Here is a 27,872-nt window from a genome sequence, read left to right as displayed (position 1 = left end):
CACGCACACACATACATACTTAGCTCCAGTAAACAATCACCCGTGACTGCATGTTTGCTACTGCCTATAATGAGATATCCTTTATTTGTCCCACACTGGGGAAATTTACAGTCTACAGCAGCAAGATTGTGGGTAGAAAGAAGAAAAAAAAAAAAAAAAGACAGGCCAAATCACCATGTTGTGCATTCCACTTTTATTTTCATATTTTCTTTACATGAGAATGACTGAAGAGTCGCCCGATATGTTTGATGCTGTGGCTACGCAAAGTGGAATGTTTGGAAGATTGGAACCCATTGGAAAATATCAACGTTTAAGTGTTAGGTTGTTTTGTTTTTTTTGTGCTTGTAAACTGATCACTATTACACGTGTATTTTGACCCACTTTACCTTCAGTGCTAGTGCAATCTTCCAGCAGGTCCACTCAGAGTGGGGAGTCATGTTTTTCCTGTCAATCACAGCCTCTGTCCGACATCGCCATGGTGATGAATACTCGCATCCAAGAAGGTCTAACTCCAGCATGAATCACATCCAAGGCTTTTTTTTTCCACATTAAAGTAAGCGGACAGCTTCGGCAGCTCACTAACAGAAACGTGAGTGGAGAATGAACCCAGCCAGGTGCCATGAACGAGTGCCACTTACTTTTGTACTTGTTTTTTTTTCTTTTCTTTTGTGCGTCCTCCACACTGTCATTCTGCTGTCCCAGAGTCAGCTCGGATTATTTATTCCATGCTGTTGGCCTTCTTTAACTCATCCGGGGAGTTATCAAGCGCGGTGGCGGTCCGATTCAGTCCAGCAGTCGGGCGCCCTCATGGGTTCCCGCTCAATACCCCACACGCACAAGCCATGGTCCTTTGGGTACCACGCATCCAGCTCTGCGTCCGGACCTCATCAGGACGACTGCATGAGGCCTGTCAGACGTTTCCCAGTCAACGACTTACCCTGGTAAGACAATGTGTAAAAGCAGAAGGGAGGAAGTTCAAGTAGAAAGAATGTCAGATTATGGTGTGTTGGCAGATATACCCCGTGGATAACTGCTTTTATATTAATGAACCAAGCAGGGCTAATCATAATTAGGCCTAACATACAACAAATTTGTATTGTTCAACGCACGGCTCATCATTTATTACACAAGCGTAAAAAAAAGAGGGCTCTTTCCTCAGAGGAAAAACAAGAGCTGTTTAAAGTACCGTAAATGTTTGTGTGTATATTGATCAGCGCAACAAAAGACCAATTGATCCTGGTAGTTAACGACTAACACATGACAACATCCACCCATGTGCAATCTAATGAGAGCAATCCAAAATTATCCATGCTCCTGTACGAGAGTACTGCAGTGGACTAACATCTCTCGAGAGAGCCAATTAAAACAACGCCTGTTTGTTGCCCATTGTCACTGTTGTCATTGTTGAGTTCAAACTCACCACACTGCGTGTGAACTTCTCCAGCGAGGTCCGTCGGCCCTGTTCTGTTTCCAGCTGTAGGAAGAGAGTGAGCATTAGGAGAGGGGAAACCACAGCTCCACCACCTCAAATGTTACACTACAGATAATGCACAGATGGGGCCCTATTTTCATGCCAAGCATAAATCTCGCGCAGAGTGCAGCCTAAGTGTGCACATGGGCAGAGATTTCACTCACACAGGTGGAAGAAGGTGCTTGTACCAATGCGCGTTGCCATGGGAGGGGAAAACAGCCGACTCCCAGCCAATAGAGGTGGCTCCTCTCATTCCCTTAAAATCGGGGCAGTCGAGGCGCACACAGTCCATGACATTGCGGAAGCCGAAATTGACTCGCTGGGATCCGTGCACGAGATTAATGCACACAAAGTGCTTTTATCCAGGTAAACTGCAAGCTCTCCACTTGCGGATGACATAGTAGGACGAGATGGGGTTGTGGAAACTCCGTGCGCCGTCACACTCAGAGAGGCACAACATGGCTCCAAACACACTCGGCTACTACTTGTGCCAGCACAAAAATTAGGTGGGCCCGTTTTTAGGGACCCTTTGTCTTTTTGTCTTGTATTACTAGACCAACCTTCTTTCTTGAATTCAGCAGGTCCTGGTAGATGCTGGAGCGCAGGAAGCGAGTGTAGCTGTCACTCTTCATCAGCTTGTAGATGTGATCCTGAACACAAGGCACAGATTTGAATATGGATCACATTTTGCCATAAATGTCATTGTTAGTGTTGCATTTCAATGGTCCCCCCCCCCCCCCCCCACCCCGACCTGTGCGTCCTCATAGCTGTAGCGTCCAGGATCTTTGAGGTTGTGACTTGTGCGCTCATAGCTGTGCGAATCCAGATTGATAGAACTGGGAGCCCCTTCGGCCAGGAACTCGGCCCAGATCTCCTGCGCTCTCTGCGCCACCTCGTGCTGCGGGATTCTCTTCAGCTCCTGCACGGCCAACCAGAAGCTGCACAAGATCCAATCAGTGAAACGCTGCTCAGCGTTGATGCTGATTCAGCAAAACAAGCGGCACCGTGTCATACGCTCACCGCAGGTTTTCAGAGCTAAATTCGGACTCCAGGAACTTGAGGAACAGATCACGCCCCGCCGGGTCCTTCAGAGCCTCCTCCAGGGAGAAACCCCACTTCTTCACCCTCTGCTGACCAGGCTCCTTGCTTTGGGTTGACAACGGCAGAGTGTCACGTGTAGCTTAAGAACATCAAAAAAACTAATCGACTGCACAGTCGGGCGCTTTTCTGCACCACGACAATGAGCTAGCTAGCAATGGAATGTGCTTGTGGTTCTAATGAAGTGGGCGGGGGACTCCTCAGGTGTTTATGGTCAACCTTTGATACACTTTTCTGCAACCTGTTCAACTTTTATCGGGTTCACTTCATTTCCATCATCCCGCCACCCATTCGGTAGACATCAATACTCTGTCATTGTCCTTTATTGTCTGAAACACGTAAGCGGCGCTCTGTGATTTGATTGAGATTGATTATTCAGAGTGACCTCTGAATTTCCTTTAGCGCTCCAGAAGAGAGCCCATTACTCAAAGTAATTACCTGTAAATATGCCGCACGGAGCTTTATGGAGCTGTTAAATCCACTGCGCCGAGCTCCTTTTATTGTGTCTCGCTGACACTTGATCACGGCAAAAAGCCACTTGGTTATTTATTTTTTAAAAAGGCGTTGACCATAAGTCTGACAGCTGACAAGAACGTGAAAAAGTATTTGTATGCGTGCATGCTGCAGAACTCGCCTATGAATAAATTTGAGCAAAGGGCCTACGAAGATTATAAATGTAATCTGTAAACACAAATTAGGATGACTCAGTAAGACAATGTGCATATAATAGCCTAGGAAAGTATTTGCGCTCCAAAAAGATTGAAAATGTTGACCTTTCCAAAATCTATACCTGGCCTCCAGGTCCCAATAGGATTGGTCATCACTGGTCCACGGGTTCGGCGGCTCCTGCGGTGTCACCAAGGGGTCGTGTTCCAAATACTGCTCCGTGTAGCTTATCAGACTGACACGGACATCACCCGGAACAGAAGACGAAACATGACTACCATTTCGTAGTTGCCATTTAGGCACTTTTTTACCTCTCAGCAACTTTGGACATTTTCATACAGTGTCGATCGAGCTGGGCATTCAGAAATAAGATCTGTAAGTGGAAAAGGAATAGCGATGACACATAAATGCCTTCCGTTATTTAGAACGCATATCCTAAAGTGTGCTTATTCAATTGTTGGTTAACCAGTTCACAGGGTGAGGCCTCTTTACCTCTTTCTCCACGTCCTCCTTAGTTCCCTTCCTGGAATGGTGAGAGGGAGTATGGATTGGACTTCGTGACTGCGTGCCCTCCTCTGCCAAACCGTACACGGACTGGCCCCATTGGAGGGTGAAGAAAAGCATTTAAGAAAAAGGGAGGTGGGGGGGGACATGTTTCACTCATACCTCAACTGCCGAGATTGCAACAGCGCAGTATGACATCAATGACGCATTTTAGATGTGAGCAACAAATGTTTGCAGTATGACAGGGGTCCCTGGAGAAAGTTTAAAAACACCAAAATAAGAAGGTGTTTGACACCGTAATGATTAAACTGTGTGATAGAGCGACGAAAAACATCATTGCTTTTTTTTGGGGGGGTTGACAGTGCTTGAAATGTTTTATTTTTTATTTTTGGTAAATGGTTGTTAAAATTACAAAAACTTATTAGCCGGGTTGCCTGCATACAGCATACACAAAGTAAAATGCGTTCATTTTCTTTTGAGTTTTCAAATTACTGCAATGCAAAACACGAGTTCCAAAGTCAAACTGTGGCCATCATAAAAACTTTATTAACGGTGTAAAATAAAATAATACCTGCAAAAGGGGACGTTGGGGGAAAATTGGCTTTTAAGTGCTTTTATAAAAAAATATTTGCTCACTCATCAAGTGTGGAAATGAAACAACAAACCTTTGTGCGTCTTTAAGAAGCTGCAATGTGCTTTTTTTTTTCATTCTTGGTTTTGTCCACATCGAGGTGCGAGGCATTCGAGTGTGGTCAAAAGTTACTCACTGCCGTACTCGGTTAACCGTACTCCCAGTTGGCAGTGAGATCCCCCATCATATAGGTGCAAAAAGCCACTTTTGGATTGAGGATCACCGCTTTGCACCGAGTACCTTCTTAACTCGATGAGGATTCTTCATCCGTCTGCATTTCCTGATGTCCATCTCTGTGGTGTTCACACAGCCCGGCTGCGGGAAAAACACCAACACAGAACCTTGCTGGTCGACCCGAGAACTTTCCCCCTCACTTCGGGCGGGGGGTGGGGGGTGCTCAAAAGAGGAGGTGTGAGATAAGGTGTGCAGCAAGAGGCTTACCACGGGCCGGTGGACATCCCAGAAGGCTCTCTCCTGGCTGTCAAGGATCTTCCTCTCGGTTTTTTCTTTTTTCCTGTCAATCCTGCAGAGGAGATCGGTCAGGGTGAGAAATACGTCCTGAAGCGGTGCCGCTATCAGCACTTGATGAGGAGCATGAATCTCCACTTGAAGGCTGCGGAAGTTATGAAGTCTCAGGTGGAAGAAGTGTGCCGATACGGACAAGGGAGGGGGGGGGGGGGGGGGGGGCTGGCCAATTTAGCAGTTTCTCCCCACATCGATGCAGTTTCCATTCAGGCTAGCGGACTTTATTTTTCAGTTCAGGTTTCTGTCTCGGGAATGACTGGCACACACATTTTTCTGTCAGAATGCACACGCTCTCCAAGGGGATAGCCTTGGAGAAGAGGGGGGGGGGGGGCGAATTTCATAATATCATGAATGCAGCTTTATTATTGCAAACAGAATTAACACCTGATCCTGAGCTTCCTCACTTGCTGCGAAAAAAAAAACCCACACACACAAAGGGAGCGATTTAGCACCATTCTAAGGGATGATTTCACTTTTGACCAAAGTGCAATCCAGAGCAAACGATGTTTGTCATAGAATGTAAGGATTCACCCTGTCGTTTGTAATCATGCTGTGTACTGGAATGATGCCGTTGCCTTCGTTTGAGTTTGCCTCGTTGCCGTAGTTACAGATCCCACTTACTTGACCTGGGCCTCAGCCTGCATGTAGATGAACTCCCACTTCCTGGCAAAGGCTCTCTGAAGCCTAGCGAGGTTCTCCTGTCAAAGACAAAGACAAAATAATGAAATAAATGAAACTCTTGTCTAAATGAGGATTTGAGGTGAAAATGTGCGTGGAGACGGACGCACTCGACTTCGAGGTACAGTAACTCACAAGAACTAAACTCAACAACCATTAAAGAACTAATTATGGGGTGATTTGAATGTTTGATTTTGGTGAAAGGAGGCGCCTCAACGAGGGGCTTTTAAGCAAAGAACGCTTCAATCGATTTGATGGGAGCAAGCCACAAATACGTTTGGAATGGCTGGCCTAAAAAAAAAAAAAAATCCACGTCCGGATTTTGGAAATGGGAGAGAAAGCCAATCGGAAGCACTCCAGCTGTAGTTGGGGGGGAAAACGAAAAAAAAAAAAATCTCGTGTTGTTTGGCTGCTGACTATTTAAGCAACGTGACCATTTGCAATATGGCTGTCATTCAGATATGTCACGGTCGCTTGCACGGGTGACCATTGAGCCGACAAAAAACGGATAACTAAACAAAAAGGCTAGAAGGGGAGATCATTTGGCGGCCCGGTAGTCCAGCGGTTAGCACGTCGACTTCACAGTGCAGAGGTACCGGGTTCAATTCCAGCTCCGGCCTCCCTGTGTGGAGTTTGCATGTTCTCCCCAGGCCTGCGTGGGTTTTCTCCGGGTACTCCGGTTTCCTCCCACATTCCAAAAACATGCATGGCAGGCTGATTGAACGCTCTAAATTGTCCCTAGGTGTGAATGTGAGCGTGGATGGTTGTTCGTCTCTGTGTGCCCTGCGATTGGCTGGCAACCGATTCAGGGTGTCCCCCGCCTACTGCCCGAAGACAGCTGGGATAGGCTCCGGCAGCCCCCGCGACCCTAGTGAGGATCAAGCGGTTCGGAAAATGGATGGATGGATGGGAGATCATTTGGCACCTACCGCCTCGTAATCCGCCAGCTCCAGCCTGGTCTTATTCTGCATGGTCCGCTTGCACAGATAAATGGCTGCGGGGGGGGGGACACGCAAGGCAGCGTTACGACAATGAACAAGCTTTTTCTTTGGACAGTATGTGCACATCCATCCATTCATGCTTGCAATCGAATACCCCCCCCCCCTCCCCACGCCACCCCCTCTTCAAATGAGTTTCTCCTTTCCGTTTCAGAGCGACAACTCCGCAGGCGTGCCGCATTTCATCCGTCGGCTTGAAAGACACCAAGTGAAATGACGAAGCGCTAATCCCGTTGACGTGTTGCTTCAGCGTGGCGCCGCGCGGTTATTCGTGTGCACGCGTGTGTGTGTGTTTTCCCCTAAATCCTGATCTATTGCTCTTTTCTTTGAACACGATCGCTTGGAAGACACATCATACACACTTTCATTCGTGGATGTCGCGACGTGCTCTGCTTCTGCTTCTGCCTGCCTGCCTGCCTGCCTCCGTTGAGCCCAGATTCTCTCTGCCGGGATGGATATGATGCACTCCATCTGCCCACTTCATTCCCAGTGCTGGCGTCACGTTGAAAGCTTTGCTCGTTTCAGCTCGCAAACTTTTGAGGAAGGCCTCCTTGACTTTCATTCCATTTTTTTTGGAACGCAAGCAATCAAAAATCAGTCACACAACAGTCACATTTTTACCGTAATCTGTATTTTCAGGCTCCCAGCAATTAGACGGCCAGAAATATGGCGCCTGTGGAAGAATAAAGAGCAAAACAAGGAAGTGCGATCAAAATGCAAGCGATTCAAAATGGCTGACTCCAAATCTCGCCGCATGAGAGGCGTCCCGGGAATTTGCAGAGCATTGCAGCCGCACAATCAAATGAGAGGCAGCGAGACGCGCAGGATACGCTATGACGAAGCACGGAAAGAAAGCCGGCAGTCAATGAATAAACAGTCTTCCCGTTGGTTTGTTTTGACATATCCGAGCACGCCCGCTCTTCTTGTAATTCTTCGTCAATTATACTTGGACGGCATTTTCTCAACTGGTGGTTTTGCACTTTCCTGTGCCTGTAAAATGAAATAAACAGCGATTATCCTTTCTCTTTTACTTCTCTTTGTCTCGCCTTTGCTCTCTTCACTTTGAAGCCAGAGAGGCAAGGTCACAAGAACAGACGGCGACGTTCGCCGCTGTCCGCCTTAATTAAATTGCCGCTGCAGTGAAGATTTGGCCTTTCCAACGAGTCAAAAGCAAACGAGACGATTCCACGCGACGAGCATTGTCATCTTTCCATGCACCGCTTTTGCCGCCGAGGATTGCATTGTTTCGTTTTTAATTAGGACTTCTCGGGATAAAGCGCCGCGGCATAATTAACGCGCCGCTTCAATAACGCCGTCGTATTTGCAGATCGCGAAAGACAAGGGAGATATCGGCACACGTTTGTCGTCTTCTAGTCCCTGACGTGACTGGCTTACGACGCTTACGATTGCAACGCGTCTCCGGCGGGCTTTTGGCAGCCACCCGACTCAGTCAAAACGGCGCTTCTTGTGCGCTTGATGAATATTTTAGCGGATCGCCATTCATTTTTAATAAGGTCACTGGATCCTAACGTGGAACTGAGGATGCCGCAAATGGTGGGCAGAGCGTTTTATCACTGAGCGCATACTTACAAAAAAAAAAAAAAAAAGAGACTGCCACAACATAAATTAAAAGAAGGCGCAACTTTTGTGCATCAAGAGTTTTCAAGGAGACGACAAATGTCCTCGGGTGGCTGCTAATCATGTTATGCTTTCATGTGCAGAAATTCCCCTGGAAAAGGGGCCTTTTTTTAGCTTTTCTGCTGCCTTTTTTTTTTTTTTTTTTTTTAAAGTTTGATCTCGACGTATTCTGGCACTCACCTGAAAACGATAGAAGGTGCCATCGTCCTTCAGGGAGAGAACGTGATCGGAGATGGGGAAGAAGTAGCCCTGTGCTGCGATCAGGCTTCCAATGTGCATGGCCTCAGCTGAGGAAGAAGCGGCAGAACAGAGCCCTGCAGGTATTAGCGCTCAAGTCCTCAACTGGGATGCTTGTAAAATAAAACCGGGTCGTTCACTCGCATTGAAGAAAAGTCAATCCAAAAGCGTTTCACCGTGGCTAGACTGTTGCGGCACGCAAGACTGGAACTTCTAGTGACACCGCCGCTTTTATTCCTGACGTTTACGTGCGGTGACTCGTTTTCCGGGCTGGCGGCTTCCACAATGAAACTGTCTAACTCGGTGATGTTTTTAAAGAAAAAAAACAAACCCCCAGAATAATCTTTTCTTCCTTTTTTGGAAAAAAAAAACATACCTGGATCTTCAATCGCAAGGTTCTTCATCATCCACTGAACGATGTCCGTGCCTGTGTCAGATCAGAACAACGTGCATTGCGCACTATTCAAAACAACAGCTCTCGAAAATCCCCCAAAGACCACTCGCAGCATGTCAAGACAAAGATGCAACAAGATGGCTTTGAAAAAGGGGCCTACTACTTAACTCATTCACTCCCAAAGACGTTTTTAAACGTCTTTTCAGACTTGGTCTAGAATTAGCTGGTACTGAATGAGTTAACACCGGCTATAACCCCCCCCCCCCCCCACACACACACACACACGTCACCGATGTACTGATGAACGAATGACGCAAAGTTGCCGCAAGTCGGATTGGTCGGCAGTAGGACGCAACTAACCAGTGACAACGCTGGGAATTTTGGTCATGAAGCTTTTGACTGTCCTGATGGGAACGCCTTCCGTCTCATCCTGGATGAGGGTGACGATGTCTTCGATCTGCAAAAGGAGGACAGATAAGAACGAGCGCATGCGTGTGTTTGCCGTGGCTTCTTCTATAGTCACCAGCAGAAGTCCTTTTGGTTCAGTCTTACCGAGTTTGCTTTCTCAAAGAGGACAAAACGGAGTCAGTTATCGGAAACCGTAGCCCATTTCAACGACTTCATGGCACATTATCCGTCATTCGATCTTTGTTTCTCCATCATCGCCGGTGACACGAGGTGACGGGCAGAACGAGAAAATGCTCTTCTAGCGGCTACTGCTGATCTTGCGTTAGCTTTGATGACAAAGATGTCCTTCGTAGTTAGAAGACGTAAAAGGCACACCGAGCCACAGGAATGACTGGCAAGCCCGAGACGATGGCAATTACCCTTTTACCGTTTTGGGATGGAAATGACTGACAAGGCCACTGTGGCTTTATTGAAGACAGGTAGACGCCCCGCTGAAAGAAAATGTCAGTGCGGGCCCTCGGGAACGACGGGGATGTCTACTCAGACAGAAAAGAATCACAAAATAGTGACGCTGCCTTCGCAAGGCACACTGGAGGCCACCTTGTTTGTGGAACGACATTTTTGAAAAGTGGAATAGTTTCACTGATTGCGCCTTATTTGAAACCGACGTGTACTTTGATCTGCGGCTCTTGCATAAATTTTCCAACTCGTCATATTGCCCCGTTGATCCATTATAGGACTGGATTGTAATTGTCTCTCCGTCGCAGGTATATATTTTTTTTTAACCTTTGGTTCCGCTATTTCAAAAGCTTGTCAGCACCCGGTCGAGTGCGAGATTGGAAAAGGCCACGAGAAGGCCTCAAGGTTTTGAAACAAGGACACTTACTGTCGCTTTAACTCCCCGCAAGGCTGAGTTCAGCTCGCGGGCACAGAAAGCAAGCAGTCGAGTAGTTGAAGGGGACGTGCGCTGATTGGAAGCGCCTCCGTACTCGCGCTTCATTTGCATCACCTACTTCGGCTCCTACGCAGTCAAATGCCGAGACACTGATTGCATGGTCCTCTGTCCCCAAAGTGGCAATCGCACCTTGATTAGGAAGTACGGACCGTACCCGGGAACGTGAAACTTTTACAAAGTTTGACCTACAACGACATGCGATGACAAAATCGGGAGACTGGGAAAATGGCAGCAAGCCTTTCAGGATCAGCACAGAAAGTACAAAACTCGACAAGGGTTACAAGTAGAAGAAGAAGAAGAAGGTGAAAAACGAGGTGCTCTTACAAAGATGACTGAAGGAAGTCGTTTTTCTTGAACTTAATGCACATTAACAAACACTCCCATAAGCGCGTGTGTGTGTGTGTGTGTTTGCACAGGAGCACAATGAGACACAGTCCCAAGGCCGAGCGCACGCGCCAAATGAATTGCCGTTCCTTCAGAGTGGGTGTCATGACTCACAGCCGAGATGGCGAACGGTCCTTCCTGCAGCAAAAATCCACGTTTTATGTGTGAAGGTCAGAAACGAGGCCTGGCTGACAGTCAACGATGACGACGAGTCCTGACCGGTTTCGGGCCAGCGCGCCCGGCAGCAGGGGGGGACGTGACGCTTAATGGAAGTGGAATGACAACAGGATGGCTCCTGCACACTTGACTGCCAGAGCGGCTCTGCCTGACAAGCGAGGCGAGATGGGCCCGGAAAAAAAATTGATGAGACCGGTCACAACTTCCTGATCGCCTAATAAGTTTAGGTCTCTCTCAAATTGCCTTGTTTGTTTGTTTGGTTTTCACAGCTAATGAAAAGATGAACAACCGTCACAAAATTAGTGGGAAAACCAACACTGGAACAAGCACTGCGTTTCCTCTGAGAGAGATATGCGCCCTTGCCATTTCTAAAATCGGATTTATGAAAATGTCGATTTTCATCCGGGCAATAGCGATGACCACCCATGCGGCCTGCCCATGCACAAGAACATTTTCGGCCCGCCGAAGTCAAATAAAAAAGACCATCTAGGGATCATGTTTCGATGGCAAGTTGAAGCTGAGGGATCTGCTGCCTCACACCCAAAATAATAAGGGACGGGGAGAGCTGACAGAAACAACATGGACATCTCTTCAAGTTTTGTAATCTGGATCATTTGCAAAATGCTGGATGAAGCGTGTTCCACTTGCGACGCAACATGACACGGGTCGTGTATATTTAATGTGGAATATTTTCCTCAATGCTCTTGCCCATCCATCATTCTCGCTTTGCTGGGCACACAGCCAAACAATAGCTTACTTTCCGACATTGAATGAATACGAACTCCGTGGCAGCTTGTTGGCAGCCAATCTTGCGAGGCATCTTATTACTGGCTCGTCAAGTACAGGCTGGGCTCCGATCATCCCCCCCCCCCCCACCCCCAAAATCGGCGCATCCCATTAAGCGAGGCGGCACGGGGCGGCATACGCCGTGATGGAGCGCTCCCGAAATGCACGTATCACTAGATGGCATCGGAGTCAAAGTTCAAAATGAAGACATTGATTATTTGCTCTCCTGCCGTTCACTCGATGGAGTCCAGCCACCCGTTCTGCCTTACAGCAACGTGTGTCCTTAGCGTGAAATCCAATAAATAATTTTGAAAGCGTGTTTCCTTAATGAAACGAAACCCCCCCAGACGAATCTTTCCATCTTCATTTCTCATAATTAGCCCGGCTAATGTGACGTCCTGGGTCTCGCTCTTCAGACAGGCAAACGTGCATCGCCGTAGCCCCGCGATCGAATGCAATCTGTTGCCAGGCGTCGGTTGACCTCCGTTTAATTGGATTTGGAAGCAAATAAGGGAAATAATCGATTGCGGGGCCAATTGTCATCACATCTGGATTAAGCGTGAAGGCGATTTAGAAATTACATTTTAACAACACAACGGAGTGGTAGAAATTCCGTCTGCCTCACAGTCTTGGGTTTCAGGTTCGAATCCCTGCTCGATTAATTCCTCTCCGTTCTAAACCTTCCTGCTTTTGTTATTCGTGTGCTGCGGATGGTATGATAAACAAAGACTTCTCCGCCGTGTTGACTTGCCGCGGTGTTCAGGTCATCGTTTTGATTGACGCCGACTGTAACGGTTCAATTTTCTTTACTTAATAGATTCTTCTTTGCATTCTGCGCCTCTGGGTGAATGTCGCAGGTGCGAGAGCATATTGACATTTTACGTTGAGCAACTGTGTTCCTAGACAGTATATTTACATCTTTAGCTCTTCTGTAGTCTTTTTGGAACAAACGCTCAAAAGGTCAGCGTGCTCAACGGTGTGCTCTGAGTAAATGACATAACAAAGTGTAAAGACACTCCGAGGTCCAATTAGAGAGGAGCCGCGTGAGCTCCATTTACAAGGCTACTTTGCTGAAATACAACTGCGGCGCTTGACGCAGAGAATCGATTCGACTTCAAGCCAAACGGCTTGAAGTGCAGCGAGGCCTACTAAAAACAATTGATGAGTTTGTTCATTTACCGTTTGCCCTTTGAGATGAGGACCAGACACTTCAGGTGCGAAAGGCCACCCTCAGGATTTGTTATGCATGACTCGATTACGACACTGCGGTCCATATTGATATTTTCAATTGTATTGAGGTGATATTAGCTTGAGACAATTTAGTCAATCGTGTGTCACATCTGCTCCCAAAAATAAATCTTACTTTAGGCTTACGCGGTGTTAAAAGTACGATCTCATGAGCCTTAACTGCATTTTTCACGCCCGGAAAGAAAATAAAAGTGTCATGAATCCCGAAGTTAAAAGAAACAGACTTTTGCATGCTGGTATCAACAAGTACGTCATGCTGTCAAACCAGCAAGCCGGTTAAAATATGGCAATTGCTCTGTTAGTTGGGCCGGCGTACTAAAATGTCCGAGAGAGCGATGCAAGGCAAAATGCTGCCACATCATTTCAAGCTTCTCCAGATTTGGATGTCAATGCCTTAAAAGCAGTGCGGCAATTTAGAAAGCAATACGTGAGGCACGATCCCTCCCTTTACGTAAACATGACATGTTATCTACGGCGGGGCTTGTAACGTAATAGTCACCCCCCCCCCCCCCCCCCACCTCCTGTCATATCCGGGAGAAGAAGCCATTGTAGTGATTGCAGAGCTGTCAGGATTTTTAAGCCACTCGTGATGGCCCTCTGGCAGCGACCCACTCAAGTGCGCACTTTGGCAAAGAATGGGGGGTGAGGTGGGGGTGGGGATAACACGCTGCAGTGCACGCGAGAGCCACTCTGCAGCTGGGCAAGCGAGGAGGCTCTTGGCCAAAAGTGGACGTCGGAAACCTGAACAGCCTCAAACAGCTGACACTGACACTCGGGACGACCACCCCGCCGCTCGTTAACAAGTTACGGCGTGATTTAATAACTGTGACGCGGCAACAACATGGCCGTCGGGTCACATTTGGACCGCGCCGCTTGTCGCGGTTTAAAAAGATCATTAGCAAAAGACCCCCGAAGTGAAAGCGGTCGATAAAATGGGGGTGTGGAGGCTAAAATGAGAGTTAGATGACTCCCACGGGTACGCTCAAAACCACTTAGGACATGCTTGACATCTCTGCTTTGAAAACACTGCGATCCACGCTCAAGCACAACTAACCTGGGCTTGCGCAATCAATGGGATTCACTCCATTGATTTTCTATGCCTTGAAGTTAAGTCTCACGAATCCAGCTGACCAGGGCAGGGGCGCAAGGGCAACTGAATGGCGACAAGTGCAGGGCACATACAGGGTGGAAAAAACAAAAAACAAAACGATTTGAATAGGAAAATCTGATTTTATTTCAGGAATGCCAATGCCTCAGATCATAACTACATGTGGGAACCAGTGCGCCAATGAAACACATCCTGAACCAATTACTCCTCCTTTAGCTTAGCATTTGCGTTTCTTGCTGACAAGAAAGAACCAAAGACAAGTTTCAAATGCTATGCCGCTCATCTCACGTGTCGTACATTCAAGGCAACATTTTGTGTGACCGGAGACGTTTGCTCGATTTACAAATGTTATGGCCTCGGGGATGTTCTAACTTTGCTCGGGTCACCTGTTAAATTTCACCAGAAAGGCTCACAATTTCATCAGCAGCAAAATGCCTTCAAACATTCTGATGACTGAGGCACTTGAAAACGGGCTCCCTCCATTTGTTGCGCATCAAATAAAGAGGAGGTGTCACTTTTGATGAGACCAGCGATCGCACAGAATTCCTAATGTCGATCATACGGTCCAATTCACGAATCGGGCTTGAGCGGTCAAGGAAAACGTTTGACTTTGAAATGTCATTTCATGGAAGGAGATAGCAGCGCGCCATTATAGCGGGCAAAGCTCTGGACTTTTATTCCCACCATGCTGCTGGATGGGAGATTAGCATACCATCACTTACTTTGTCCATTCTTTGCTGTGCAAGGAGTTTTTTTTTTTTTTGACAGCACACCCGCATCGGAATAACTGGAGGGATGATTGATGATCATGTGGGATTAAAAAATAAAAAAAAGAAGAAGACGACGACGGAGGAAGTTACTGGGCTCGGAGACTGAAGCCAAATGAAAGACAAAGTGTCCCTGTAATGTTACCATGCAGAGGGGAACGTCTTCTTCAGAGCATGTCAGGGAGGATGGCAATGCAATATTGAACACAGCCGAATGAAAGAAGACTTTCACACGTCCAATCTCGCCATCAATTATTTACTCCTGCGTGCAAAGATGCATGAAGAAAAAAAGGACACCAGATTATTTTGGTCCGATAGAGCATGCATGGACTCGAAGGTATTATAGTGAGCTGCCGTCACATAGTGGTTCACAGATTCCGAAGAGTCCCTGAGACTAAGTGACTGCTTGGCATGGTGTCGTTCTAACAAACGGCAAATGATTTGAACAAGATCGGAATGTGCTCATGATCAGCGCTGCCGTGATACGCGGCTTCTGTGGCCTTTACATCTGGCTGCCCGGTGATCTTTCAAGATGTCACGTTGAGTAAGTAGAGCAGCAGGAGTCCCGCACTCATTTCACAAGGCCGCTAAAAGGCCACCGTTGACGCAGCTCATGTCACAACGGCGACCCTTTGGCTCAATACATTACAAACGCGCGTTGTTGTTACTAGCATACAGGCAGCTAATGGACCGCCGCGCAGCTGGCGTGGAGCAAATGCTTCAGCGTGCCGCAGCTGCAACACGATTGGACAGTTCCATACAGATTGGCGAGTTAAAAACGTAGTTATGGGGGGGGGGGGGGGGCGGGGGGTTCACAGCAATTAAACAAAATATAGTCACATTTTATCAATAGTATTATCCCAGATATTAGCTTTCCCTACTTTCATGCTAAATCTGCCGCACTGACGATAAAACAAGACGGTTGTGTGAATGCCAAAAACAAGAAGATAATACTCCAGCTCAGTGGCAACCTTGTCGACAGTTTAATTAGTAAGCAAACGGCACATTCAATGTGAAAGACAGCCGTGCATGATATATTGCCTTCCTAGTTACTGCCGGGCCGTGCAGGTTAATTGGATGGCTCTGACCCCGATAGACAAAGCTTCTACATTGAAAGGAGCGCGCGGGGGATGGGCCTGCCGGAAACGATTCGCAACATACACGCAGGAGGCAATTAAACAGTTGAAGTCACGGCCAATCAAACAAACCGCACGTGTTAACGTCGAAGGCGGGAAACATCCGCCATTACCATGGCAACCCTCCACTGCCTACTTTGTGGCACCCTTGAAACGATCAGATTTCCGTTTCAGAGCCTTCGGCTTGGATTTGAGCCAACTCTACAATTTGAACGCAAAAAGTTCAAATAAGAATGACTCATCTCTTTACATTGGGCGCGCGTGTTGTGTTGTGTGGTTGCGCGTTAAACGTCGAAGCTTTTAAGAGCCACTTTCGAATCCCACCGGCTTTGTGGTCGACTAAGTGTGACGGCAGAGAAAGAGGTTTTCGGCTTTTTGTTTCCCTGCAAAAAAAAAAAAAAAAATGAAAGAAAGTCCCAACCTGCCAATTATTTGAACTGAAGCGTGTGAAAGGCAAATAAAACGAATACATCTCGGGAGTTCAAAGTTTAAAAAACATCAATGACATCTTATGCCAGACGTGTTGAAATGAGCTGTTAAAGCTTTTTTTTCTCCTTCTCTCCAATAGAAGGTAACCTCATGGAGACGTGTCAGTCTAAAAATGTCCGCAAGTCTGTAAAAGGGTCCGAGTCATTTTTTGTAATAATAATTCAAAAGCAATATTGCAAGAGCAACTCCAACTGTTGTGCTGATGCGTCTCCAAAAAGACATTTACATCCAGCACTGACAAAATAAAACAACAGGCAGTTGAAACGCACGACTGACAGTTATTGTATGCAATCGCAGATATTTTCGCAGGCTTGTACATTTCATTTTCATTCCGTTACATATTCTGCAAGGTTTCAGTGTTATATTTCGTAACAGTTTGCCATTTGACTGTCTCCTAGTAGGTGTGCAGGCTTGGTTTTGAACACCCACAAGTTCCGAGCTAGATCAAGGGCTCCTCGAGTGGGATTTGTCTTGTAAATGAACCTCCACTTGGGATCAGGAGATTCATTTTAATAGCCCTTGCTTATGACGAATATCAAGCGCCAACGCGCAGCGGCAAAGCAACCGAGCAGAGTAAAAACCACCAATCTTAAAAAAAAAATGGATGATGGATAAACAATTTTCAAAAATGAGGTTTCCAGTTGTGTCGCTGATATGTACCAATATTAGCAGCCTCCCAGCGGGGGGTCCCCTTTGGCTTGGGGTCTTTGACAATTACCTGAATTGCCTGCACAGTTGCAGCATCTCCGGTCACAGTCAAGCAATTCGAAGTGCATTTGTCCTTTTTTTATTTTATTTTTTCCTTCTCAGAACATTGTCAACTTCTCAGCATGCTGGCACTGTAGCCCCCTTTTTCAAATTTTCACACTTTAATTCAGAAAGTGACACCGAGTCATTTGTGAGCTTGCAGCTTAAGACGTCCCTGCAGGAGAGAGAGAGAGAGAGCGCTCCCTTTCTGTCAACGGCTCTCCGTCGCTCTTTTTCCAAAACCACTGAGCTTAATGTGGACATCTGCTGCCGCTCGACGGGCAATTTATTAAATAAATCGTCATACAGCAGCAAAGATTATTGTGAATACTGCTGTAGATTGCCTTATAAAAGAAGCATGTCTGCCGTACTAGAAGCAACATCCACTGAACGCTCGGAAATTCTTCTTTTCAGCCAAGCATCCGTTTTTGAGGGAGGCGGGGGTGTTCAATGTACCGATAACTCTCGACGGGAATAAGGTCAAACATACTTTTGCCGCTTTCCTTGGAATCGTTGAAGATTAAAATGGACATGATGAGAATGGAAGATGACCCAGTTCGAAGGAAACACAACAAGAAGAAGGTCAAAGAAGAGCCGGAAAGGTCATGCCGATCAGCATTTGCTCCACTTCAAAGTGAAGGCAGAAGATGCCCAAAAACATGAGTTCCTGCAGGATCAAGAGAAGGGGAGCCGACATTTTAGTGGGGAAACGGCATCGGAAGAGAACAGAATGTCAATAGCCGCGAGGAGCTGGATGGTTGCAGCCACAATCCGTCATTCCCTCGCATGGTTTCAGAAAGTGGCACTCGGCAATGTCTTGATTGTTTTTGCCTCACTTAAAAATTCAAGCAATGGATCCATGATGAAAGAGTCTCACGAGGCACAATTATGTGGAGAGACATAATGAGGACAAAAATCCTTGTGCGTATTAACGTGGAAGTTTGAGGCATAAATAGTACTTGAAAGACCCACCCACGACTTCAATATGACGGTTCAGTCTCAACCCCGATGTGACGATACGGCCAACATAGCGTTGTTACCGCGCCTGATAGATATTGATCGCTCACTTCCACAAAAAAGACCTGTCCGTCAGTCCAACAATGCGCATCCCTATGAAATATTTACACCCTCGGGGCACTCTCAAATGGGAGTTAAGTGCTCAAAACATCGGAGCTCTGCAGTTGCTTAAGATGTTAAAGTGTTTCTCTAATGCGGGCACACGACCAAAATTTGATCAGTGTTGCTTTTTCTCCATGCTCAATCCCTAAAGCACTAAGCCTGCTTTTAATAGTTAAAAGCTGGAGTACTTTGTCCTCTGAGGCAATATACTGGAAGAGTTCATTCTAAAAATAAAATCACCGGCAATTTAGAGAAGTTACGGGTATACAGACAGACATTTTGTATAGGCAGCTCACACACACACACACACAACAACAAAAAAAAAAAAGTCCTTCGTAATTTCACACACTCCTACGTACCAAAACACAGAGACAGGCAACGCTCCTGTCATGTCAATGAAACGCACACCTCGAGAGGCACACGCTGCTCCATGTTGTTTGATCGGAATCAGTTACTGTAAGGTGCGGTTAATGTGCGGGCAGGCACCATGTGGCAGATGGAGAGGAACGTACTACGCTGAGAAATATCACGTGTCCTCTCTGCTTTTCCTAGATCGATATTTGGACAATTGCTATTCACGTCGCGCATCGCGCCTTCATGTCTGGTCCTGCTAGCAACAGGGAAACACATGGACGACTAAAAACAACTCAAATTATTCATTGGAAAACAAAAGGGAAAAACCGACTGGTTTTTATGATGGCCAGGGACAGGGAAACGCGTGTTTTTGGAATCTACCCCAAGATCGGCTCACGCCAAAAATGGATCACATTTACAGAACGATATCACCGCAGCAAGTACCCCCAAAATATAATTATTAGACGCCAAGGTAAATGTTCTTGGACCGGAACAAAAAAACCCAAAAAGTTTGAAGTATCAGTCAAAAGCAGAACTTTTGCGGGTGTTTCCAAAATACCGCGGAGACTGTCATGAGGCACTCAAGGTTGAATCAAAGGAGATGATTCCACCTCATTGTATACACACCGACATTGGCTTTTATAGCCGTAACATTTTACTGCCCCTTTTGCACCGCTTAGAGGCTAACATGACATTCTAGCGACCACTAATTTCGCATCTGTGGTGCATTCATTTCGACCTTTGATGCAGGGGTGGGGGGGGGGGGGGGATGTCTTAGCCTTCGTATGTGTGTGAGCATACATTAGCAAATCAGTTTGCCTGATGCAGACCTTGTTTCACCATATTGGCAAAGATGGGCTCTCCCGACTGGAATGTTATAAAAGCGCGTAGCTGAGCAGCCGGTACGAACGTGTTTTATGGCTGTATTTTGAATGGCCGTTTTCCGCCGGGACGCATTCACGAAGAGCGCCTCGTGATATCCAATCACGGCCCGCTGGCTGCTAATAAAAGAAACAGGTGGTAGTCCTCCTCAATAATGGCTGCAGTTGCATTTATTTACAGATGAGGTCGAGCGGCTCGCAAAATATGAAGGCCATCCCCTTGGATACAATCTGCCCCCCCAACCCCCCATCCCCAGACTGCAGGCCAAACAATGTTGTGCGGTCGCGGCGCTTCTAACAGCCCCTTTGTGATTTCGGAGCAAATTTGCACGACATCTCATTTGAGCCCAGAAAACGTCTGCTATTGTTTTCCGACAAAGCAATATGCTAATCCATTTTCAACTCTGATTATCCGGGGGATTAATTAGGAATTAAACAGTTTGCTCTCTGGGACAAGGCCGCCGTGTTCACAACAAAGAATAACAGCGCGCCACAAAACCCGGATGAGCAACAAACTGCTCGCCCGGCCCACATTGTTTGGCTGCGATTATTATTGCTGGCCGTGCGTGTGAGTCACCATCTGCATCACAAAAACAGTCCGCACACCGACGCGCACACACACAGGATACAAACACACCCAAGGCACGTTACACCACTGGGGGAAAGGTGCTCATGTAACATTATAGTCGTGATCTGGAAATACAAAACGTGAAAAAAAAGACTTAAGTATACGACAAACGTCACTTTAGCTCATAAAACTGCTGATGACTTTTCTTCACTGTTATTTGTGGCATCCCGTGACTTGCAATCCAAAATTTGGACGACAGCCAAGTTGTTTTTTTACAGTGAGCCCTTTAATTAATTTCAAGTAATTACCTCCATTTTATCGTTGGTTAAGCGGTAGTTTTGTTCACACGTGCAAACCAATCACGCATGGGACCGCGCTCGCGCTTCCACATTACTTCGTTTTGCAGCCGAGTGGCAATCGTTTGCCATCTCAAGAGTCGACAGACACTGCACATTTGAACATTTGGCCAACTTTGTTTTGCATTCAAGTCTTCGAACCCTCGCACGCACAATGGCCTTGGACCTCATCCGCAACCAAAGCAACGGTCCTTTATAGACTCCGACTCACGTCCTCACATGCTCGGCAAAGCAATTCCCACCTGTACCCGCGTTTACATTTCGCAGTCACCTCGCCTTCATTCTGTGTGAACAAGCAACGGTCAAAGCGTTGACAGAGAATCAAGGGCAAGCCGCTTCTTTCGACACCCGCTGTCAGCGTGTCGAACACAAAAAAAAAATAATACATTGAATGAATCAATAAAGTCAGCTGGATGTACCGAGAGAGAGAGAGAGAGAGAGAGAGATGAGCAAACAAGGGAACGCAGCACCCTGCAAAGGAAAGTGATTCACATCAAACTCATTCAAGTGTGACTGCTGGTGCGCTTTCCATTTGGACTGTGATGCATGGACGTTTGACTAAACCGACATGCACGAGCTCAAAGCGCATGTTTACTTTTTTTTTTCTTTTTGGGGGGGTGGGGGGCTCATCCTTAAATTTCAACATCCCTGACTTGGAGATCCATGTACTTGATTGTTTGGCTAAGTTGTCGATGTCAAAAAAACGAAAAGATAAACCGGAAGCTTGATATGAATAAGAGAATTTGATTTGCAATAGGCTGTTAATGATCCAGCGCGACATGCCGCATCAGTAAACTCGCTCTGCGAATTAAACCGAAGCAGCCAACATGTGAAGTGGGTAGTAATCCTTTCATCTGGAAATTCGCAATTTCAACCCCTCCAATTAACCTCTCCCCGCCGCCTTGATTTGATTAGCCCGCCGCTTCCTACCCGCTGTCGTGAGGAGATCTCCTCAGATATCTGCGGGCGGCTGGGCTTCGTCATCACGACTCTCACGAGTGGCTCAGCAAACGTGAGGCTGATTTCTTTTTCCAGAATAAACGGAACGGAATGAAATGGCGTGAAAACGACAGCGCACTGAGAAATATCGCAGCGCTGGGGTTCGCCTCCATTGTCTACCGAGGCTACATTGTCAAAATCACTCGGGAAGCCCACCTGAGCTAATCGCATCACCTCGATACAGCGTCACGGCGAGTTGGATATGTCATCATTTTTTATGATTTGTTTCACCTCGGTAAATGAAACCATACTGCACATAAGTGGGTCACTAGTTGATCAATTCACAATCCTGACGTGCAGGATATGTATCAAGCGCGTTGACAGATCAAATGAAGTTTAAATGCTTTTTACGTACCGAAATTGCAACCCCCAAATAATAGCAACGCGCCAAAAAGCTCAGAAAAGGTTCACCGGCCGGTGAGTCATGTTTTCGTTCACCAATAAATACCCGGGCAGTGTGAAATTGGCTAATAAATCTCCCGTGGGCTGCAGCGAGCGGGCAAGACCGCAGTTTTATGGCTCCAACTCAAAGGATGGAAGCTATCGACAAAAGTCATTGCAGGGTGAAAAGTGTCCAGTCTGCCTTGTGCATCCTAAAAGTCAGGTCATTAAATAACTTAGGAAAAAAAACACCCCGCCGACACTCTTTATGTCACAATTACTACGGTGGTAGAAGTTTTGTCTTGAAAATTAAGCGATAGCAGTTAGGACACAAACCCACTTGGAGTTTGATTCTAATAAAAGAGTCAGGTGGAAGGTGGAGGAGAGGGGGGGGATGAATAAAGAGGATGAGGACTGTCGAGAGGAAGGCGAGCTGGAAGAAAGAAGCGGTCGGAGGAGATGAATGACACCCCGTGGGCGAGAGCCCCTCACTTTTCCGTCTAAATGATGATGATCCACCACCAGTTTAACCTTTCAACTTCAAAACCTCTCCCTCCTCTAAATGTCAGCCTGTTCGTTTGGGGCACAGGTGTCAAACTCCGTTGCGTTAATTATGAGGAGAGCTTGTTAGTTTGCATCCCAAAGCTTTGTACACGCGAAAACGGGAGCACGATGAGCGCATTCTTCAGCGACTCCCGTTCCTGCATGATTGATGACTCATCTGACCAGATAATGGGACGGCAGCGCGGGCCCTGCATATTTCATAGCCGGGCAACCTTTCGCGCAAGAGCGTCAATGTTGGGAATCGGCGGGTCCGTTCTCATTTCCAAGTAGAACCGCAGAGAGGATGCCGAGAAAATTGGAAGACGTCGCTTTCAGTTGGCCCTCGCAAACCACAGGCGAGTGGATTTCGCTGTGCAAGTGCTTTGCTCTCGTCTTACTTTAATGGCCTCGCGTTAGCGGCAGGTAAAGGCCAATGACACCATTACGCTCAAGACAAAAGGCTTTCCTTTGCATGAACAAATATTTGTACACTAAACTGGCAGCTGATGCAGAACAGCAGGGGCGGGAAAGCCAAGGTTCTGAAATTATAGAGAACATCAAGCTAGGGGGGGACGGGACTTCTGCAGTTTACCTTCATTTGCTCCCATTTTTTTCCCCCCAATCGTTAGCTTGTGGCTCACTCCGCCACTAAGTGTTGCGGAGATTGGTGAAGGAGTTTTTGTGTCATCCCGCCTAGTGATGCCGCCGCTGAAAACAAGCCGCTTGGCCGAAGCAATAAACAACCAACATCATCTTTATCGTCTCCCACAACTCAATGGCGGCATTTTAGTACTGCGACCTGAAGTAACCCTGACTCCAACGGAAGCGCCCCCCCCCCCCCGCCCTCACAGCCACCCTCAGAACTGAGCGACACCCGCTTTCACGTTCAAGTCTATATAATCCCTTTGCTTTCCCTTTCTTTACGTTCATGCCGAAATTCTGTAGTCTTGCCTTGCTTCCTCTCTGCGGCACTTTGGTTTGCCCCCCCCCCCTCAATCTCCACGTCCCATCTAGAAAATGATTCAGCACCAAGTCATTCATCAAAACTGGCTTGCCGGTCTGTGTTACACCCCCACTTTCTCATAACTCGGAGCTGATTCCGCAGGCATGATACCATCCTCAAGAGATTGTCTTGAATAATCATTTCAGAATGAAGTCACACACAAAAAAAAAACATTCACTGAATTATTTCTAAAATACCATTAAGTCAGCATCTTTTGGGGGGTAGTCAGCACAAACTATGAGGCACCAAAATGTTTATTAAAAAAACATTTGTCGGTGCAAAAATGACAAATCAATACATTTTCCTGTTGGCTGCTTTGTGTCAACACGCCTCTCTGGCCGTTCCTCTCAATCGCAGGCTCCTCTGCAACCCGGAACACGTGAATTATTCAACAATGCACTCAGTCAGTCTTCATTGTGATTGAAAAGTTTACAGCAGATTAGACTTGCTCGAGGCCATTTTTCCTTTATTTTCCACAGGCTATAATGATGAAAATATGATTGGAATTGCATAGATGCCCTCTGCCCATCACTTTCTAATCTCCACTCGATGCCTCGCAACGCTTGATGCTGGTGCACTATAAATAAGTAAATGCGGGCAATTGCCGCCTGCTGGGGAAGCAGCGAGACGTGCGGTCATTACATTAGCGGTGTTATTTTCTGGCTGGCGTGAGGGCCGCATGCAAACATGCTGTGCGTCACGGTTCATCTCGCGTGACGGCGGGTGCCGACTGTCATGTCCCCGCATTCTTTCTCGCGCCGCACACAAACACGGCGTTACTTTAGGGGGTGGCAAGATTGCCTTTGGAATGGAGTCATCTCATGTTGTGTGCCCACATGGAGAATTGAGGCCCATGGAAGTGGGAGCCTATTGGGTTACAATGATGTTAGCGGTTACTCCAAAAAAGAAAAAAAAAAAAAAAAAAGACCTCGAAAAGATAGAAGCACCCCAAGTGTAAATGGTGAGACATTTGACAAATGAGTAGAAATCAGTTTCATTCTCCCCAAAACACCCACGTTTTTTTTCCAAGCAAGGAAAATTGTCCTCTAAAATACTGGCCTATTTTGTTATGCACAACTTGGCCACCAGAGGGCAGTATAATACAGTCACACAGCAAACTATTGTGAGCCGCGATCTGCTGTCATCGTGATCGTTTTTCACAAGAGGAAAACAAATTTGTGCCTCATACCTCTAAGCCACCCAATCGTTTCGGTTCCCGCCACGCTTTCATCAGAGTCATTCTGGGCGACAGTTATCAGAAAGGAAAAGTCGCCCGGCCAAACAAGCAGACCAAGCTAGTGGAGCACAGAGCCACTGCAACCTGCCGTTTCCTTCGTGAGGCCGATAAGTGCAGCCACCGCGGACATAGCCAGGGAGCGATGCCGATGTTGGCTCGCTCTCTAATCCAACTTTATTGCAACAGTATGTCAATAGTGCAATGATAGCAAGCAACATCTTCCAACCAGCGGTGCTCCCATGACGACACATTTCTGACACGAGCTATAAACTGGAGCAAGCCAAGACAATTTGTCATTACCATTTATCATCGGAAGTGACCGCCCCACCCCCGAGATTTGCACGCCCTGACACCCAAAACAAACATCGTTATAGCAGCCAGGCAGCAAAATATAAAATTTTATATTTATATTTTTCCTCCCTTGTGTCGGACTAGCGCAAGCCTCTCAACGTGCGCTCGAACAATCGCTAAGAATCGCAAAGAAAATCATAAGTTGTCTTACTTTTCTGTAGACAATCATGTTGGGGGAGTCGTCATCGGGGTCCACGATGCTCAAGGACCTCATGGACAGCAGGGGTCTCGTTGGGGGGGTCTGGACGTCTTCTTTCAGGTCTTCCACATCTTCGTCGGCCTCTGTCGACCCCGAAGAGCTCAGCTGCTCCTCACTCACCTGCTCCTCCTCTTCTGTCTGTTCTTGCGGTTGTTGTATCGGTGCCTCGGCCATCTCCTCGCCCGTGTGAAGTAATCCCGTCTTCTTTTACAGCCTCACACTCTCGTCCTTGCCCTTCAATGTCCCTCCATCGGGGTTCAGCTGCCGCTGATGTGAGAGCAAATGGGATGAATCAGACACTAGTCTTTTCTTGTTTGTAGCCCTTTACATGACAAAGAACCATAACAATAAATAGTTTGGATGGACGCAAAAAACAGACTAAAAGGCCAGAGGAAGGCAAGAGGACAGATTTGCGCACACCAATCTCAGAATTGTGAGGCAGGCTACAAACTTGGAATACAAATACAGAGAAAGGGCAGGAGCAAATTGGACGAAACGCAAAAGGCATCGGCTGACGAGGGAGTGAATGCTGGCACAGGTGACACTAATCACGACACGGAAGGTGGTGGGAAGGGAACGGCTGGGCAAGAGGCCTCACGGTCAATCATAGTGGCCGACCCAAGACACTTCAAACGTAGCGCTTTTAGCAACTACGGCAACAAAAAATAACCGCGTGAAATATTTAGCAGTTTTGTCATCACAAGTCCGCAAACAATATCCGCATCGTAGTTGCTTGTACACGTCGATTCAGGGGAGGTGCACCATGTGATCGGAATACCAGATTAATGAGAAGCTCTCGGGTGGAAAAATCCATCCATCCATCCATTTTCCGAACCGCTTGATCCTCACTAGGGTCGCGGGGGGTGCTGGAGCCTATCCCAGCCGTCTTCGGGCAGTAGGCGGGGGACACCCTGAATCAGTTGCCAGCCAATCGCAGGGCACACAGAGACGAACAACCATCCACGCCCACACTCACACCTAGGGACAATTTAGAGCGTCCAATCAGCCTGCCATGCATGTTTTTTTTGGAATGTGGGAGGAAACCGGAGCACCCGGAGAAAATCCACGCAAGCCCGGGGAGAACATGCAAACTCCACACAGGGAGGCCGGAGCTGGAATCGAACCCGGTACCTCTGCACTGTGAAGCCGACGCGCTAACCACTGGACTACCGGGCCGCCGGGGTGGAAAAAGTCGGTGCAAATTATTTCGACGTCAGCAAAATACCACATTCAATTAGCTGCAAAAATATTACCGCGAGATGGGAGGCCGCCATATGCTGTAGTAATATTATAGCAAGTGTACTCTACACTGTTGTTTTACTTTGGTTTTGTTGAAAAATTCATGACTGTTGCACTGGTGGGTGGCTGCCAACACAAAGTGCTCCACTTTGCTCAATGCGTACATTCATCATGTTTCCAGTACGGGTTCGCCATACGAGGACCAAGTGCTGATTCGAAAACATCTGTGCCGTTACAAAGAAAGAGATTCAGTGAAAAGTGCACCGTGTATTCTCGCTTGGGCCGCATCGACATTTTGGAGCGCGCTAACTTAAATTTTTTTTTTCATTGCTATGCCTTGTGTCAAGATGGCCGCTACCTAGAACTTGCACATTGGGACAAGTGCAATGCTGCAAGGTCTTGTGGTGGGATTTGAGCAGTTCTGGCCTTAACTTTGTGGTATCATCAGTGCCATGAATCCTAAACCCAATCATAGACATTCAAATGAAACAGTCATGCTTGATACTGGGCAATGCTACACTTGCCAACACTCCTCCAAGAATGTGCAAAGTGAAGCGAGCGGCAATTTAGCCTATTTGCCAGATGCCGTCCTGGGAGCGCCCGGTTCGTAGATCGGCTTTCACATCTGCATGTGCAAACCTGGAGTAAATCACGCCCTACAGAACGCGTCTCGCGCTCTCCTCAGCATCAGTCGGTGATTTCTCCATTCTCTGAGGACCACTTCATAAATACGCAGAGCCGCGAGCTGCAGCCTAAATTAGACTTCCTTTGTTTCGCTCCCTCACACACACACACAAGCCCCCCCCCACACACACACACACAGGATATAGGGTCTCACACTGAGAACCCCCCATGCTGTCCAAATTTGACTTTTTCACTTAAAGGTGTTCTCACTTTTGACGCCAGCTGTACTGTCAATTGATATTCATCAAAGCTGTCCACTTACTATTTTGAATTGTCATTTTTTTCAGTCTTGACAAATGTGAGCAGTGGAATCACTTACAGGTGTCAAGTCACAATCTCGCACAAAAAAAAATGTGAGTGCTCACCGAAATGGAGTCCACATGGAAGCACTTCACGATGCTGAACTGCCGCCTCATTTTTATGGCAAGTGATCTAATGGAACTTGTTAATACACACAAGTTTGATTTGCCGAACAAGCATCAAGTCCCTTCTGACACAGACTCACAACACACACGCACACACCTTGGTACAGAACACTTGACCGAGCATCTTTTGATCTTAAATCCCAGGTGAGACGAGACATCTGCTACCGTGACACTGCAAGAGCTCACATGCACACACACACACACCCAGCACAGTCAGTGTGTCACTTCCAAGTTAACAGATGCAAGACTATTCTTAGCTGAAATCATCCATCTGAAAATCATTCCAGTCAGTCACCACTTTCTTACCTCAACGGTCTCCTCTTCTCCTTTTTATCTCTCTTCTGCGTCTCATGCAGCTCCCAAAACGGTTTCAGAGACCCTCCGAACGCACGCGTGCACCGAGACAGAGTAAGGGAGGATGCGAGTGGGAGAGCAATGGAAAGGGAGGGGTGTGGGGAGAGAGAGAGATAGATTTTGTGCAACTATGA

The 27,872-nt window shown here is 47.1% G+C and overlaps 1 protein-coding gene across 1 annotated transcript; it reads right to left on the bottom strand.

Annotated features, from left to right (window-relative positions):
* Positions 1-176: 176 nt before the first annotated feature.
* On the bottom strand, positions 177-27,872 carry LOC147187554 (regulator of G protein signaling 6-like). Its single transcript, XM_086100917.1, has 18 exons — positions 27,691-27,872; positions 24,989-25,303; positions 9,201-9,297; positions 8,823-8,873; positions 8,390-8,496; positions 7,193-7,244; positions 6,503-6,567; positions 5,517-5,593; positions 4,812-4,893; positions 4,611-4,685; positions 3,728-3,829; positions 3,547-3,608; positions 3,360-3,470; positions 2,492-2,617; positions 2,223-2,409; positions 2,032-2,121; positions 1,421-1,474; positions 177-938 (listed from the first exon to the last, which is right to left on the bottom strand). The coding sequence occupies exons 2-18, from the start codon at positions 25,208-25,210 to the stop codon at positions 888-890; spliced, it is 1,611 nt and encodes a 536-aa protein (XP_085957043.1). The 5' UTR covers positions 25,211-25,303; positions 27,691-27,872; the 3' UTR covers positions 177-887.

This window comes from Hippocampus guttulatus, chromosome 20 (assembly GCF_054856545.1).
Source record: "Hippocampus guttulatus isolate MCC_2025c chromosome 20, RoL_Hgut_1.0, whole genome shotgun sequence".
NCBI lineage: Eukaryota > Metazoa > Chordata > Actinopteri > Syngnathiformes > Syngnathidae > Hippocampus > Hippocampus guttulatus.
Note: the sequence above shows the minus strand (reverse complement) of the source record. Positions and strands in the feature narration are given on the sequence as shown.